The sequence below is a fragment of the Manis pentadactyla genome, chromosome 2 (assembly GCF_030020395.1).
Source record: "Manis pentadactyla isolate mManPen7 chromosome 2, mManPen7.hap1, whole genome shotgun sequence".
NCBI classification, from domain to species: Eukaryota; Metazoa; Chordata; class Mammalia; order Pholidota; family Manidae; genus Manis; species Manis pentadactyla.
In genome coordinates this window covers 152,444,890-152,460,232 of record NC_080020.1, presented here as the reverse complement: position 1 = coordinate 152,460,232, position 15,343 = coordinate 152,444,890, and the positions used below count along the sequence as shown (strand labels likewise).

General features: G+C 47.4%; 1 protein-coding gene across 4 annotated transcripts in view; it reads right to left on the bottom strand.

The window, feature by feature from the left end:
- The window catches only part of AFF3 (ALF transcription elongation factor 3), a 507,786-nt gene that overhangs the window by 43,715 nt on the left and 448,728 nt on the right, over positions 1-15,343 (bottom strand). For 3 of the 4 annotated variants that reach the window (XM_036879973.2, XM_057496944.1, XM_036879976.2), the window contains 3 exons: positions 12,373-12,559; positions 4,675-5,754; positions 674-801 (listed from right to left, as the gene is read on the bottom strand). In XM_036879973.2, coding sequence (XP_036735868.2) covers positions 674-801; positions 4,675-5,754; positions 12,373-12,559 — 1,395 coding nt within the window. The remainder of the gene's footprint in view (positions 1-673; positions 802-4,674; positions 5,755-12,372; positions 12,560-15,343) is intronic. The other variant, XM_036879974.2, reaches the window with a different exon arrangement.

Below are 15,343 nucleotides of genomic sequence, written 5' to 3'. Positions count from 1 at the left end.
CATGTACTCAGTCAGGAGAGTGAGGAGTGTCTTAGCAGAGGAAAAGTGGTTTCTGAGCTGTGGTATTTCTAAAGGGAAAGAGCTTCTAAGACTGATGATAAGCTACTCGCTTATAATAAATATCTGGGACCTTGCCTTGCTAGAAAGCCATTTGTCACAGAAGGGACTCAGTGCAATGTGGGTCACCTGGAACCCCTTTAGAGGAGAGACTGGGTGGCCTTTCAATCTAGGAGACACAGATCCTGTCTAATAGCACATTTGGCACAATATGCAATAGCTTTCAGTGTGAGATTTCATATGGAGATTCTGCTCAAAGTTTATAGTTTTTCATTTGTGTCAGAAGCTTAGTATTTTTATGGATGTAGTGGCTATTAAAATAATGGTTGGAAAATTTAGTTGTGACGTTTTCAGAGGGCAGAGTGCATCTTTGGAGTACAGAACTGTGTGTAACTTGTAGCCAGTCTTTTGTTACAAAGAAGTACTTACAGGCACCTGTGACATGAGGCGCACATCCAGGCGTCATTACTAGCCTTGGGTTCAACGGAGGGGAGTGAGTCTGCCGACACAGACCAGAGCAGTCATTAAAGAAATCTGATTTTCCCTGGACACAGCACATGGTTTTTAGCCCCAGAGATCCCTCCAGCTCCCCTCTGCCTTTGAGGGTCACGCATACCTGCTGATGTTCATGTTGCAGTGGTTTGCAGACAAAGTGTTACTGGCTGGGGCGGTCAGTCGTGAAGAGCTCTCTCTCTCTCCCTGGGCCTTCTTGATCTCTCTGTAGTCGTCTTCATTGTCACACTGCTTGGAAATACATAGAACCACTCAACTGGGGGTTTCAAGGGATCCTAAGGAGCACCCAGCACCAACACCCACAGAGCAGATCTCTCGGGACACGGGCGTTCTGAGCAGGAATGTGGCCATGTCCTTCCTGCCCCAGTTTGGGATCCCAGTCAGCTTCTTAAACACAGGATGAAATCCATCAGCTGTGCTATGGACAGTTGGCTGAGTGGAGGAGCGACTTGACACCATGACCAGCATTTAGGAGTGAACACTGTGAATGATGAAAACAGCTCTGCCATCAACAGACCTGGTTTAGCCTTCCAAAGGAGGCCTGTTCTGAATTCACACTGGCGTTTCAGTGTCTCTCATTCTGGCACCTCTTGGCATCTGAATAAGGTAAAACAACCGTATTCTGGGCTTAATGCTGTAAGGCAGTGACAAGCCTGGACATGTTTTTTGGAATTCATGGCTTTTATGAATTATAAGAAAGGTTCTTATCTCTTGGTGCCTTAATTCTAGTTAACAGTGACTATCCCATAGTATCTTAGAATCCTTAAAGCACCTTTTTATAAAATAGTCCTTTGGATTCTTGTTTGCATGATTGTGTTCAGCTTTAGACACACATTAGCGTTCAATGCAAATGCATTCAACAAGGCTCCATTTCTGTTGAGATGGCAGAGACACCGTAATGGTAAATTCAGGGCTCTTAGCAAATCTTTTCCCTGGAGACAAACAGCTGCACTAAAGATAGAAAGACTTTGACCTTCTCTCTCTGGCTGGGATTGTCACACAGACTTTGTCACAAGGATCCGAGATGCTCACACTGAAATAGCACTCCTGGGGAGGGCCCAAACCAAAGCTCTAAATTCCCAGTCCTGGGCTCCAGGGCTGTCGCAGGGCTAGGCTCCCCACCCCTGACAGCCAGGCATGTGTGTCCCACCTCAAGCACCTGCTCCTGGGGTCTTTACGCCCCAGATGCTGAGGACAGACTGCTACGAAATGTTCTTTCACTTCTTGCATCTGTGTTTAATGATGATTCATTGGATGTTCTGAGGAGAGCTGGGTGTCAGGCTTAGTGTTAAGTGCAGCTTCTGAAGTTAAAATTAAAATGGTCACGAAATAATAAACGTATTTATTTGTGGAATATTATGAAATTTATATGTGTCTTTCTGAATATGTCTGTATTTATGTATGCTTATATAGCAATATGTATTTCCAATTTACATGTTTATCAATTTCTGTCTCTATGTATTTCTTACATATCTATGCATCTCTTCCCATCAGCCTATCTATCCATATATCCATCAATTTGCAGATGACCGATTGATTCATCTGTCAATCAATTAATTACCTGGGGAGGGATGAATAAATCAGAGTAGTGAGGAGGGAAAGCATCTAGAGGAAGTCGGGAGGAAAGAAGGGTAGGGAAGTAGTGGGCCAACCTGTATTATTGAATTGTATTGTCTAAACCTGAAAATGCAAAGATGTCACCATTCACAAAGGAAGAAACTGAATGACAGAAAGGGTACAGTCACCTGGTTAAGGTTACCCAGGAGGTCAGGGCTGACGAGGTAGTCTGTGGGGTTTGGTGCAAAATGAAATGCTGGGCCCCTAGTTCAAAGAGCAGGAAAAGCTCCATGACATTAGTCAGGCTGATGATTTTTTGGATTTGACACCAAAAGCAAAGGCAACAAAAGCAAAAATAAACAAGCAGGATGACATCAAACTATAAGGCCTCTGCACAGCTAAGGACACCAGCAACAAAATGAAAAGGCAACCTACTGAATAGGAGAAACTATTTGTAAATCATGTATCTGATAAGGGGTTAATGTCCAAAATATCTAAATTAGAACTCGTACAACTCAATAGCGAAAACACCCCAACAATCCAATTATGAAATGGACAGAGGATCTGAATAGGCATTTTTCCAAAGAAGACATACAGATAGCCAATAGGCACATGAAAAGATGCTCAATATCACTAATCATCAGGGAAATGCAAGTCAAAACCACCATGAGCTATCACCTCACACCTACTGGTTGGAATGGCTATATCAAAAACAAACAAACAAAACCAAGTGCTGGCAAGGATGTGAAGGAAAGGGAACCCTTGTGCACACTGTTTGTAGGAATGTAAATTGGGGTACAGATACCATGGAAAACAGTGTGGAGGTTCCAACCACGGGATGAAATCTGTCCTCTGTGCTACGGACAGTCAGCTGAGTGGAGGAGCAACATGACACCATGACAAGCATTTAGGAGAGAACACTGTGAATGATACAAAAAGATACATGCACCTTACCTTCATTGAAGCATTATATACAATAGCCAAGGTGTGAAAACAACTTAAATGTCCACTGATGAATGAATGGGTAAAGAAGATGTGGTTCTTAAACACAATGGAATACTATTCAGCCACAAAGGAATGAAACCTTGCCATTTACAACAGTATAGATGGACCTTGTGAACATTATGCCAAATGAAACAAGTCAGAGAAAGAGAGTGTACAATCTCACTTATATGTGGAATCTAAAACCACAAAACAGAAGACAAAAAGACCTTTGAGCTTATGTATTTAGAGAATGGATTGGTGGTTGCTTAATGTGATGGGGGGTGGCGGTGGGGGGAATAGGCAAAAGGAGTAAAAAAGTACACTACCCAGGTATGAAATGAGCAAGTCATGGGGATGTAATGGACAGCATGATGGCTATAGTTAATAATAAAGTATTGCATATTTGAAAGTAGCTAGATAACTGGATTTTGAAAGTTCTTATCAGGAGAAAAAAAATTCTAACTATGTACAGTGATGATGTTACTTGGACTTACCGTGGTCATTTTGCACTATACACAAAAATCAAATTATTACATTGTACATCTGACCCTAACATAATAGTATGTTAATTACACCTCAAAAACTTTTTTAAAAAAGCAGGAAAATAGTGACATGATAAAGAACTAAAGTAGAAACATTTTCTTGTCTGTTGAAGTCCCTCTCTTAACCTGTCATGGTGGTTTTTATTTGCTATTTCATGGCACGTTCCCTAAGGCATGGGGATATCTGTGGGGTGCGTACAGACTCAGGGTCTTGGGGCCCTGGCCTGGGTGCATGCGCACGGCCCAGCAGTGGAGGGTTTCCATGCTGGCCAGTTGTGGGACCCATGTGTGAGGAAAGGGTGAGGAGGGGTGAGAAAGTCCAGTCAACCATTTTCCCTTTGAACTTCCCAACCCAGCAAACCGGCAACCCCTGGGGGATTGCCAACTGACTTCTGCCACCCCTCATACCTGGACTGGGGTTAGGCAAGATGCTCCTCCTGACCCTGACCCTCACTGTGCTTGTGCCTCGGCCCCTGGGTGGAGGGCAACAGCTCTGGTCCCTGGAAGGAGGCAGTGAAGGGGAGGCTGCACAGGGCCATGAGTACCAAGGGGCCAAAGGGCAGGGGACCTGCCCCAGGGAAGCAGGCAGGCGGTGGGACTGCATAGGTCAATGAAGGGTGCCACCATTAACATCACCCCATCCTTCCAGCAAAGAATGGGGTTCACCATGTATATAGCTTTTCTGCAGGCCCAGCATGCAGCTTGCCTCTGCGCTCACCTGATGAATATTTCCTGTATGCCCACTTCAACATGCAGTGGAGCAGGGCTTAATTACCTGTAGGTAAAATGGGAATCAATGGCACTTTGCTCATTGGGTGGCTCTAGGGATGTAACTGAGGCAACACACGGCAAGTACCTGGAACAGCACCTGGCTTATATAAAGTAGGGGCGAGTATTGGTTGAGGAAGGACACATAAAACAGTCGACATTCCAGGGCAGCAGGCTCCATGGGCTCCATCACCTCCTCCACAGGTAAAGGAGAGCCCTCCCGCCCCGCCCCAGGCCCTCAGCCTGGGCCTACCTTGCGTTTCCGCTTGGATTTTGGCAGCGCCTTTTCGGTGGGTGTGTCGGCTGGCTGGCTGGGGGGCGCGCTCTCGGTGTCCTTGGCTGCAGGTGCGCTCAGGACCCCCGGCTCCTGCGGCATGTGCTCTGGGATCCTGGACAGAAGGGTCAGGTCAATTTTGACCCAGAGGGACCTGACCTCGTCGCTGTCCTTCAGCGGGGAGAGAAGTTCGTTGCGGCCGAAGGGCACCAGCGTGTAGAACTGCTCCTCCAGCTCCTTGGCGATGTCGCTGGTGGTCCTGGCACTGATGGAGCCCACGGGCGCGCGGGGCCCGGCTCCGCCGAGGCTGTTGGCGGCCTCCTTCAGCCTCTGGTCGCTGCCGGAGGTGGCGGCGGCCGCGGTCTGCGCCTTGGACAGGGGGTCCTCCTCCCGCTCCGACTCCAGGTCCGAGTCCGAGGACGGGGATGAGGACGACTCGGTCTCAATGAACTCCCTGGATTTGGGCACGGTCCTGCTGAGCCCCCGCGTGCGGCGCTTCTCGCAGGTCACCGAGGAGCGCAGCTCCTTGCGGTGGCTCGTTCTGCCGTTGCCGCACAGCCTGGGTTTTGGGGGCTCGGGAGGCGCCGCCACGCCCGCCCCCGGCACGTCCGCGGCCCCCGGCTCCTCGGGCCGGGGACAGTTGGCGCCGTCGCTGGCGGAGGTCCTCTCGGTGCGCCGGGTGGGCTTCTTGCCCGCAGGCCTCCGCGCGGGTGCGCTCTCGGCGGGCACAACGGGCACCGCAGGCGGCGGGGCAGCTGCGGCCACGGCCACGGCCGCCGGCGGGGACTTCTGCTTCGCGGCTTTGCTCCCCGGGGCCTTGCTGGCGGTCCTTGGCCTCTGCTCCTCCTTGCAGGTGCCCTGGATGTCCTTGTCTCTCAGGCTGCTTTGGCAAACATCGGGAAGCTTCCCACAGTCCTGTGCTTCTTCTTTCCCGGGGGTGTAGTAAGGATTGCTCTCCGGCCCGTGGCTTTCATTTTGGACCAGAATGGGAGGCTTGTGGGGATTCACTTTGTTTAGCCATTTATCCAGCTGCCACTTGTTGGAGGACGCTGGTTCAGTCTAAAAGCAGAGAACAGCAACAAAACATCCTTTATCACAGACTCACTTAAAAGGGGCCTGACCGTTTTCATCTTCACTTGCTCCCCGGGGTGTATGAGCAGAACAGGAACGCGCTGGAAGGTAAGGGAAAAGGGACCCAGCGGGTGTGTGCAAAAGCTCTCGCTGGCCCCCAAGGATGCAGGGATGGCGTCCCCTCCCTGTGCCAGGGCACTTACCTGTCAATGCAGCAGTTTGAAGCCTATTTAGAAACATGAAGGGACAGCCTGGTGCTTTATTAGAACCCATTTTCAGCACTTTAGAGTGCTACACCCTTGAGTGCTATACTTCGGAGTATTATTTTTTATGATTACATATACACAAACTTGAGCTTCCATGGAAGTTAACTGGGGAATAGTTTGGAGGTCCTGATTGTTAAGGCATTCATTTTTTGTAAATTTGTAATTTTGTAAAATTTGGGGGGAAGTCAGAAGAGGGGGTTAAGTGGGAGCTATAATCCCAAAGAATCAACATATGATTTATGGGGGGAGGGCAAGTAGTTACAGTAGAAGCAATAGCTTGGGGAAGACGGCCTGTTTAGGGAACTAGAACTCCTTTTCCAAAGGACCGTGTGTGCCCCATGTGCTTTAGCAGCTGCACTCTGTTAGTCCATCCTCAACCTGCTTCTGTCCGACTTTGTCAGGAATATTTCAGACATGGAGGTGATGATGGAAACCTTTCCTGCAAGCAGTTTTGCTCATTGAGAGCAAATCATGGACAGGTTTTAAACTCTGCCCCATAGCTGGTTCCAGGGGGGTCAGGGAATGTCCTGAGACAGAACATGAAATGTGATACAGAGGCATTTTTCTAGGAGAGGATCATAGGTTTCAGTGGGGTCTCTAGGGATCTATGTCTCAGATAAAGGCTAAGAATCAATGATTTCACAGGGAGTAAATGCTGTTGTTTCTAATAAAAGTCAATTTACCCAGCATCTACGATTACTAATAGAAAAGAGCTGTTTTGGTAAGTGTAGATCTTTAGCTAGAGTGTTTTCAACTTGAGACTATATATGAAATGGGGAAAATGTTTTGAGTGATCGACATGATGTGTTTTTCCTTCCCACTGGCCTCCCACCCTCTGAATTTGTGGCATCCACTGTTTCATGGGGAGACTAGATACCAGCCTAGAAGAATGATGACAATGCTTCGCTTTGCATTTCAAATTTGATTGGTTCAAGTCTAGAAGGTCAGGCTCCCTTGCAGGAGAAAAAAAATTTTTTTAAACATAATTATTTCCTAAAGCTTGCTGTTCGGTGTGTTTTTCAACAGTAAGGCCCACATGAAGAGCAGTCTCGGGGCACGGCCACCTGCTGTAAGCTTCAGAGGGGAATGACCGTCCTGGGTGCATGGGGAAGGGCGGCAGGGCTCAGGGAGATGGGAAGCCTCTGATAGACCAGGGGGCCTGGAACCCAGGTGAAGAGGACGTGAGTGTGGGGGTCAGGTGGCTGGAGCCACGGCAGGGACCATGTACATCCTGCTTGTTCCCCCCAAACGCATGAGACCAGCTGTTCCTCAGGGGAGACCAGCACAGGGTGTCCTGCGACCAGCAAGGGCCAGTGGCGGCCAGCCTGAAGCTCTGAGGCCCTTCCCCTAGGGCCATGAGGATGAAGAGGCTTCCTTGGGGAAATGGGTGTGGGAGGGAAACTGTCATGGCCCCCGCTTGGCTTTTCCAGAGTGTGGGAGCATATACAACCCCAGAGCACAGCTGGTCCCTACTACACTAGCAGATGCTCTCAATGGAGAAAACAGGACTACAGAAAACTGGTCTCTGACTTGGCTTTCTGCCTTCTTTTCATGCACCAAAAGGACGAGGCTCCAAGCAAGATATGAAAGAAGAAAAGATGGATCTTTATTGTGCTTCCTAGGTGTTATATGAAATTCTGACCTCTCTTCACTTTGGCTTTTCCAGAGCGTGGGAGCATATGCAACCCCAGAGCACAGCTGGTCCCTACTACACTAGCAGATGCTCTCGATGGAGAAAACAGGACCACAATACATACAGCTGCTTTGCTAGCACTTCCTGAAATTAGCTGAGTATGGCTGAAAGGTAACTTGGTGGCAAACAATTTATGGCTTCTGGTATCATCTCCACCCAGCTCCAAATCACTCACTGTGCGACCACGGACAGTGGTGACATGCGTGCCTTGGCTTCTCTAGACACACAGGGCATTATAAATACAACTGGATGCTGAGGGGCCTCTTGCAGGAAAGGGGACACCTAGTGAGAGAGGGTGCATGTATTATTACCCTGCCACCACGGTTAACACCAGCCCTCCATTGCCCCCACGTTCCAAGCCTCCCAGCTCACATCTCCTGAGTGAGAGAACATGACTGCCTGTATAGCCAAAGCACAGCTGGCCCAGGGGGGAGTCATCGGAAAATGTTCTGGAGGCACATATTGCCTGATGGGCCTTAGGGCCATGCTTTTCTGCATTTCACGGCTGCAGGAACTAGGCAGAAATACCATTTTCAACATGTCACCAAATCACACTCCCTTTCTCAAGGATCCATAATGACCTCCTATTGCCTCTCAAATGAAATCCAAATTTCCTAGGCTGGTTGGTGTTCAAGGTCACCCACCATCTGTCTTACAGTCATGTTTCATTGCCAGGACACCTATGATGTGCCTGTCTCTCACTTTACATATAACATTTAATTTAATTCATACAGAGAAGCAACATTATCCCTCCTAATTTGTAGATGAGGCTCAGAGAGGTTAAATGACGTGTCCAAAGTGGCAAAGCTACCAGGCATCACCGAGACTGGACCCGTACTTGTCTGGGTTTGAAGACCAGATTCCCTCCCTTGCTGCTCTGCTAAACCCCCCTTCCTCTCTGGCATGGTCTCACAAAAGGTTGAGAATGTCAGTCTTCAACCTTAAATGACAGAATTACATCTGATTTTTGGAGACCATCCCTTCCTCTCCAAACAATACCTGCTGCCCTCTATCTTCAAGGGCACTGTCTTTTGATATTCATAGTGTATATGAACAAAGTATGAATATGTGTTTACGAAAAAGTGTGCACATTTCATGTGTCTTAAACAAAGACAAATACTTCTTTGGGGGAGTGGGGTGGGTAAGGCAGGTCTCTGTTTCTTTGTATCCCTTGTAGTGTCTACAGGAGGTTAGGGAGGCAGGTGACTATGACTTTGCTCCTAAGAAGAACAGCTCACAGTGAGCTGTCACTCAAATTGTATCACTTATTCCTGAGAATAACCTCACAGATAAGGCAAGACAGGAATGTCCATCATTGGGGGGATGAGGCTGTTGTGGCCCAGGAAGCTTAATGGTGAAGAGCTAAGTGGCAGTGGGGGAGGGAAAACTCAGGGTATGGGACTCTCACCTACTGACAGGCTGCTGGCTATGGCTGACGTCCTGAGCCATCCATCTGGGATTCTGCCAGTTTGCTTATTTGCTGCTTTATATTTTCAGCCAGAGCTCTCCTCTCTGATTAATCTGCCTGATTGATGCACAAGCTCTTCGCCATGTACTTTAGTCCCTGCTTCATCTGTGTTCTTCATAGCACCCACTGCCATATACCCCATAGATGCCTTATTATGGGGAAAGCCTGAAGAACCATTGAGTATAACTTGTATCACATTTCTGCTGATTTTCTGAGAATGATCTAGGGCAGCACTTTCCCAAATGTGCTTGTAGTTCACATATTCTATCAAGAAAGATTTCCATGGTCAGATGAATTTGGGAGATGCCACAATGGAAAACACAGTTTACATGAGACATACTAAGGGCTGGTGGTGATGACCTAAAGAGATGGGTTAAACTTACTTTATCTTGGCACTCTTCCAAGCATGTGACCAGCTCTTTTTCCCCAGGTAGTATCAATTACTTGGGGAACACTGGGCTAGGGAGTTCCACGTGCTGGTGTAAAGGTGCTAGCTGAGGGGAAGGTGCTTTCCCCCTGCAAAGCTCTGACACGAGAGGATGCGCCACGCCGGGAAAGAAGATAAAACTCAAGGGAAAAACATTAGGCTGAGAACAACTCAGCCAACATCAGGCCATGGGGAGGGGATCTGCAGCAAAGGAACTATGGTTTGCAGTGGCTCTTTCATGCCTGTTTGCAGATACGGCATTACACTGTGGCGATTCATGTAAAATGCAGTGGCTTTTGACAACCACAGCCAGAAAGAACAATTGAGATGGAACTCAGCTGAGCCCAGTGGGTTTCCGGCACTGGCACAATGGTGGGGAGAATGCAGGTGCCTTGAAACATCACGAGTGCTTCCCTCTACTTCCACATCAGGACGTTACCAGGAACGGAGGGGGCAGGGCGCAGAGTAAGAGCCAGGAACATTTTGCTTCAAAGTAGCATAAACTGGTCTGCATGGTGGAATGTGAGGTGTGAGTCTAATACAGAGCCCCACTGTCCTGTCTCACTGTTCTCTGTAAGGCGGCCTGGGCCTGCTCAGCCAAAGTGAAACGGTGACACTGGGCGGGCTCAGCCAGATATGGCTGATTTCTGTGTTTGTGATTTTCACTCTCCAAACCCATTTTATTTCTAAAGGGCATGTGTCTGTATTCATCTTAGGAAAAATGTTAAGAGAAACTTCACTTTTATTTCAACAAATACATTCCTTTCCAGCAGAAAGAAGTAACTCACAGCATGGCTAACATATCACCTACCACTTCTGTGTCCCTCTGCACAGAGAAGCAAGGAATTGAAAACTGTGTGGTCCCTAGGCAGCTTGAACTTTCAGGCCTGTTTTATAGACCTGCCTCCCTCTCCTTAGCTAGAGACCTCTGAGAGCCGCTGGAAGAAATGACAAGAGATTCTTTTAATCACAGAGGAATTCAAGTCTTTGTAATGATCTCAGTAACATTAAGAAATAACTGGCTTCAAGCACTTTGTAACTGTACTTCTCTTAGTCTAGGGTTCAGACTCATTCAGGAGCTCTAGGATTCACATTTCAGCATGAAAAAGAGATTGAACATTCATGAATGTAACCTTCAAAGTTACAAAGAAGAGCCTGTTCACAGACACTCACAATTTCTACCCATCTTCACCACCTCCCTCAGCTCTTGTGATGTCCTTGGAACCCAGGTATGTCTTATAACTAAATATTCTGGAGTTTTAACAAATTACAGCATATAGCTTTGAAGAAGCTATTTTAACTCCTCTATTTTATTTAACTCCTGTATTTTTTGGTTTCAAATTCTTCCCATTAGAATGTCAGTTCTATGAGAAGACAGGGACCTTTTCTGTCAGATAATTGCTGTATCCCAGAGGCAAGCACCAAGTCTGCAGTAGATGCTCAATAAATATCTGTTGAATGAACACTGACTGAGTGAATGAATAAAATGATGAGAAAGGAATAATAATTTTGTTTCTGGGAAAAAGTCGGGTAACAGCAACCTATGCCTTTTATAGGTGAATGTTGCTAAGGGTCTTGCCCTTATATAGGTAGTTAGAGATAGAAATAGAGAGAGAGATGGGAGATGGCTCATTTCAGGATCAGTGGGGAGCTCCTGGTGCAGAGCAGAAAGATGCCAAAGAGAACATGAGGAGGGCAAGGAACCCTGGTTTCTTGGTGAAGAGACAAAAGGGGAAAAGCCCAAGGGAATTTCAGAACCACTCTATGAACTTCAGATAAAAACAGGAGGCTTCAGGTATGATGATGTCTTAAGGCAGAGGTACAAAAGGTGGGGACATGAATTGTGCTGGGGTCCCCTCTCATTGTCATGGTTTGCATGAGTTGCTTTGGGTTTATTTCAGAGCCTCTTTAGAAATTTTGGTCCCAAAGTGGTACAGAAGATTATAGGACAAAATTAAATCCTATGATCCATGGTAATGTCAAATGTTTATACACTCAAGAAGAAACTGTGTTTTATTCTTCTTTAGAAACCAAAGTCTGTCTTTACAGATCCATGGACTTGAAAAGTTGACTCTCAACTCTCCCAGGAATCTCAGTACTTTGAATTACTATTAATTTTCTCCTTCCTCCTTTAACGTAAACATAGCAATGGTTTTTCTTGGTACCTTATAATGTTCTTATATGAGGCACCTAAATCTTCCACATAGATACTCATCATGGCTATAAAAGGTTTCATTATTTTTTGTAGGTTGATGCTAATTTTTCTTTTTATATTTTCACAAAGAAAACACAGTTAAGAAGGTTTTATTAATATTTATAGCCCTTGTTCTTCTAATCCGTGACAAACTGCAAAACGGGAAGATTTTAACCGTGTCTAATCCATAAAACTCCTTCCACCCTGATTTATGGGCGGCCACATGTCCTGGGCTGGTGAACTGCCCTGTCTGGTGTGGCCTCCGCCGACTCTTAGGGGACCCGATCTATGGGTTATTTCCAGCCAGCGACGTTTAAGTCAAGAATGATTTTTGGACAATGAAAGATGCAATCTCTGACCTTCAAAGGAAGCTCTGTAATTAAGGGAACCGCGAGGAGAGGACAGAGTGGGCCACCGAGGTCGCGGCCCCAGGCAGGCGGATCCTGCGCTGGCACGGAGGGCGGGAGGCGGGGACGTGTGAGCCCCAGGACGCCCGGATTCGCCGCGCGCACCGCGCCCACCGGCGGCGGGGCGGGCGCGCCGTCAAGCGGCTCTTACCTCGGGGCTGGAGTAGCGGGCAGGCCTGCCGCCGTCGCTCTCGCTCGAGCTGCTCTCCGTCTCCGAGTCGGATCCGGAGCTGCTCTCCGAGTCACTGGAGGAGCTGCTTCCGCTGCTTCCGCTCCCGCTGCTGCTGGCCTTGCTGGACGGCACGGAGGCTCTGCGGTTGGCCTGCGGGGCCCCGGCGCTGCCAGCCCGCGCGGCCCGGGAGGAGAGGAGAGGAAAGCCAAGTGAGCGCGCACAGCGACCCGCCACCCGGCGAGCTGCCGCTCCAGCAAAGGAGAGGAGGCACCAGGCACCGCATGTCAGCTACCACCTGGATCTGCAGAGCGCGCCTCAGGGTAAAAGGCATCCTGAGGGCTGCAAACAGTTACCCATGTAAATACAACTGGGAATGGAATTCGGAGCCCCTGTTGTCGGGCCCTAGTTATTTGTATGGCACCTGAGAAGGGAGTGGTGTAATTTCAGAATTACTGTTTCTGCTTTGCTGCTGTTTCTGGGAACGGCTTTTCAAATGCATCCCCAAATCCAGTCATCTACAAAAAGGCAAGGAAATCCAAAATGCTTGAAATATTTTGTAAAGAATGAAGATGTCTGTTTGCTTTATTTTAGGAAAGGGGCTGTGAGGAAGGGCACACATTCTGTTCTGTGCATTCATGGCCTGCTGGAAGGTTCTGGAAACTGAGGGGTGGTCAAAGTTAGTCTTGCTTCCCACTTCTTCCTGTCCACAGAATTGAGTGCTGTAGCCTTTATGGGATCTGGCTTGCTGTATAAACAGCAACTTTCCTTTAAGCCCTTTATTAAAAAACTGAAGATCCATTACTGACACATTTTTATATATTCCAGACTTTAAAATTCAAACCCCTTGCAGTGGCTTCTAACAAAGGCAGTTCACATTTATGCTTGATGGTCATATCCATGCTGAAATTTGCCAGGAAGTCACTGTATACTTAGAGACAACAGGAAACATGGACACTTTCTAATGGTAACTAACCACAAAAATTCAAGTAGAACATCCACCCAAGAGTGTGGGAGCCAAAAAGAAAGTTTTGGTACTCACAAAACAGTCAACATCTTTGAAGTCTTTATTAATTGCACTGAAACACACCTGAATCTGTTCTTTTGAGGTCAACTTCTAAACCCAGAAAATGCAGTGATCACGTTTTTGATGCTGAGTCAGCAAACGTCTGCTTGCCCCTTCCACCTGTGACCACTGTTTCACTAGGCCTGAACATTAGTGAAGGCCAGGGGCCAGAAGCTGGGGGAGCTTGTCAGGCTTTATGGTGCCAAGTGCAAAGCGGCCTGGAAAAGGTAAAGGACCCTTTTCACACACACCTTAAATTTTTGACAAATGCTTTGCCCAAGGACAGATACTCATAAATCCTCAGTGTGGGGGCAGAGAGGGGGGTTAATATTTACTGGAGCCTTGCTCCTTCTAGAAGAATGACAATACAAGAAACTATCCTGCAGGATATATCTGAAAAGAAAAGCACTTTTGTGAACTGCAGGGTTAGGGAAAACAGAGTTTGAAATAATCTCCCCTAGTGGTTTTTCTTTCTTCCACCAACGTCATGGTCTGTACCTACTGTCTGACAAAATTCTTCAACATCAGACCACATCTGCATGTTTTTGCCTGAGCTGCAGTGATTTCTTTTTCAGCCTGTCACTTGTGCCTGGGGTTGAGTGAGGAATCCTGGATCTTCAGACAGAGGCAGGAAGGGAAGGTTAGTGGTCAAACGCTGTAATATTCCTTTCTTCCCTTATGAACTAAAATCCATCTTTCCTGTTGGCTGAGTTGGGATGGCTATTATCAACTGAGTCATGAAAAAACTAGACTATTAGATTCTGAGTGCACAGGAGCATCTGGGATCCACGGTAATCGTTTGTGAGCAGGCCTCCAAAAGCCTGCGGAAAAGAACTCCCAAAAACAAACAGTTACCACCCTCCCCCACCAAAGAAAAAATTAGCCTTGATTGCCACCTCTTCCTGTCTATGAAGTTGAGTGCTGTAGTCTTTACACAGCAACACATGGTGGAGGGGGAGATACATCATTCCTCTGGAATGACATTTGCTGATGGCTGGGAAATCTAGATGAATAAAGAGCACTTTGATTGGTTTTATATGATGGTCAGAGGCTTTGATCACAGGGCAGTACATTCTACTTGTTTTAATTCAAACAACAAAGAGCACGTGAGGCTGGAGCTGAGTGTACCTGGGTGTTGTGTGTGCACAGAAGCAGCAGTGTGTGGAGTCCCCTGGGGCTTCTACCACAAAGCAACTGACTGTCTTGAAAAGTAGCACTTGAATTTCTGGGCAAAAATCCATTAAACAGTTACCAGGCTGCCTTCCTTTAATGACTGCTGTCCTATAGTCATGAGACGCCCCATGGCCCAAGGAGACAGAATCTCTGATCGGATTAGACTGGCAGAAAAGCCTTATACTTCCATGCTTTCCTTCCATAAGTTAGGAGATTCACTTAAAATGACAGCTTTACTGGCATAACTATTAATTGTCTTTAAAACAATTGAGAGTGCCAAGAATTTAAGGTTTTCCTTCTTTAGTAAGTGCTGTGAGGCTTACGATTACCTCTGGGGTCAGGATTGACTATATTGGTGTTTCAATGGTCCAAGGAGAGAATGTGTCTCCAGAAACAGTCCACATGATGAGAGCCTGGAAGGCCTCCGGTGGCTCCCACTGTGGGATCAAGATAACCGCCCCTACCCTCCATGAAGGCTGCTCTAGCAACTGGTCTTTGTTCAGGTCTGTGAGGGACAACTGGTTGTTCTGGCCTCAGCGTGAAGAATATTCCTGCTGTGAGTGCACAGAGCAGCTGCCGCGGGGAGGGAGGCAGAATAAAGACAAGGAAGCTGGGGCTGGTCACCACGGCAGAGCAGGACTAACAAAGAATGGGCTCGGTGAAGCCAGGAGGGCTCTTTGAGTCACAGAATCAAGAAGATAGAAAAAGACATAT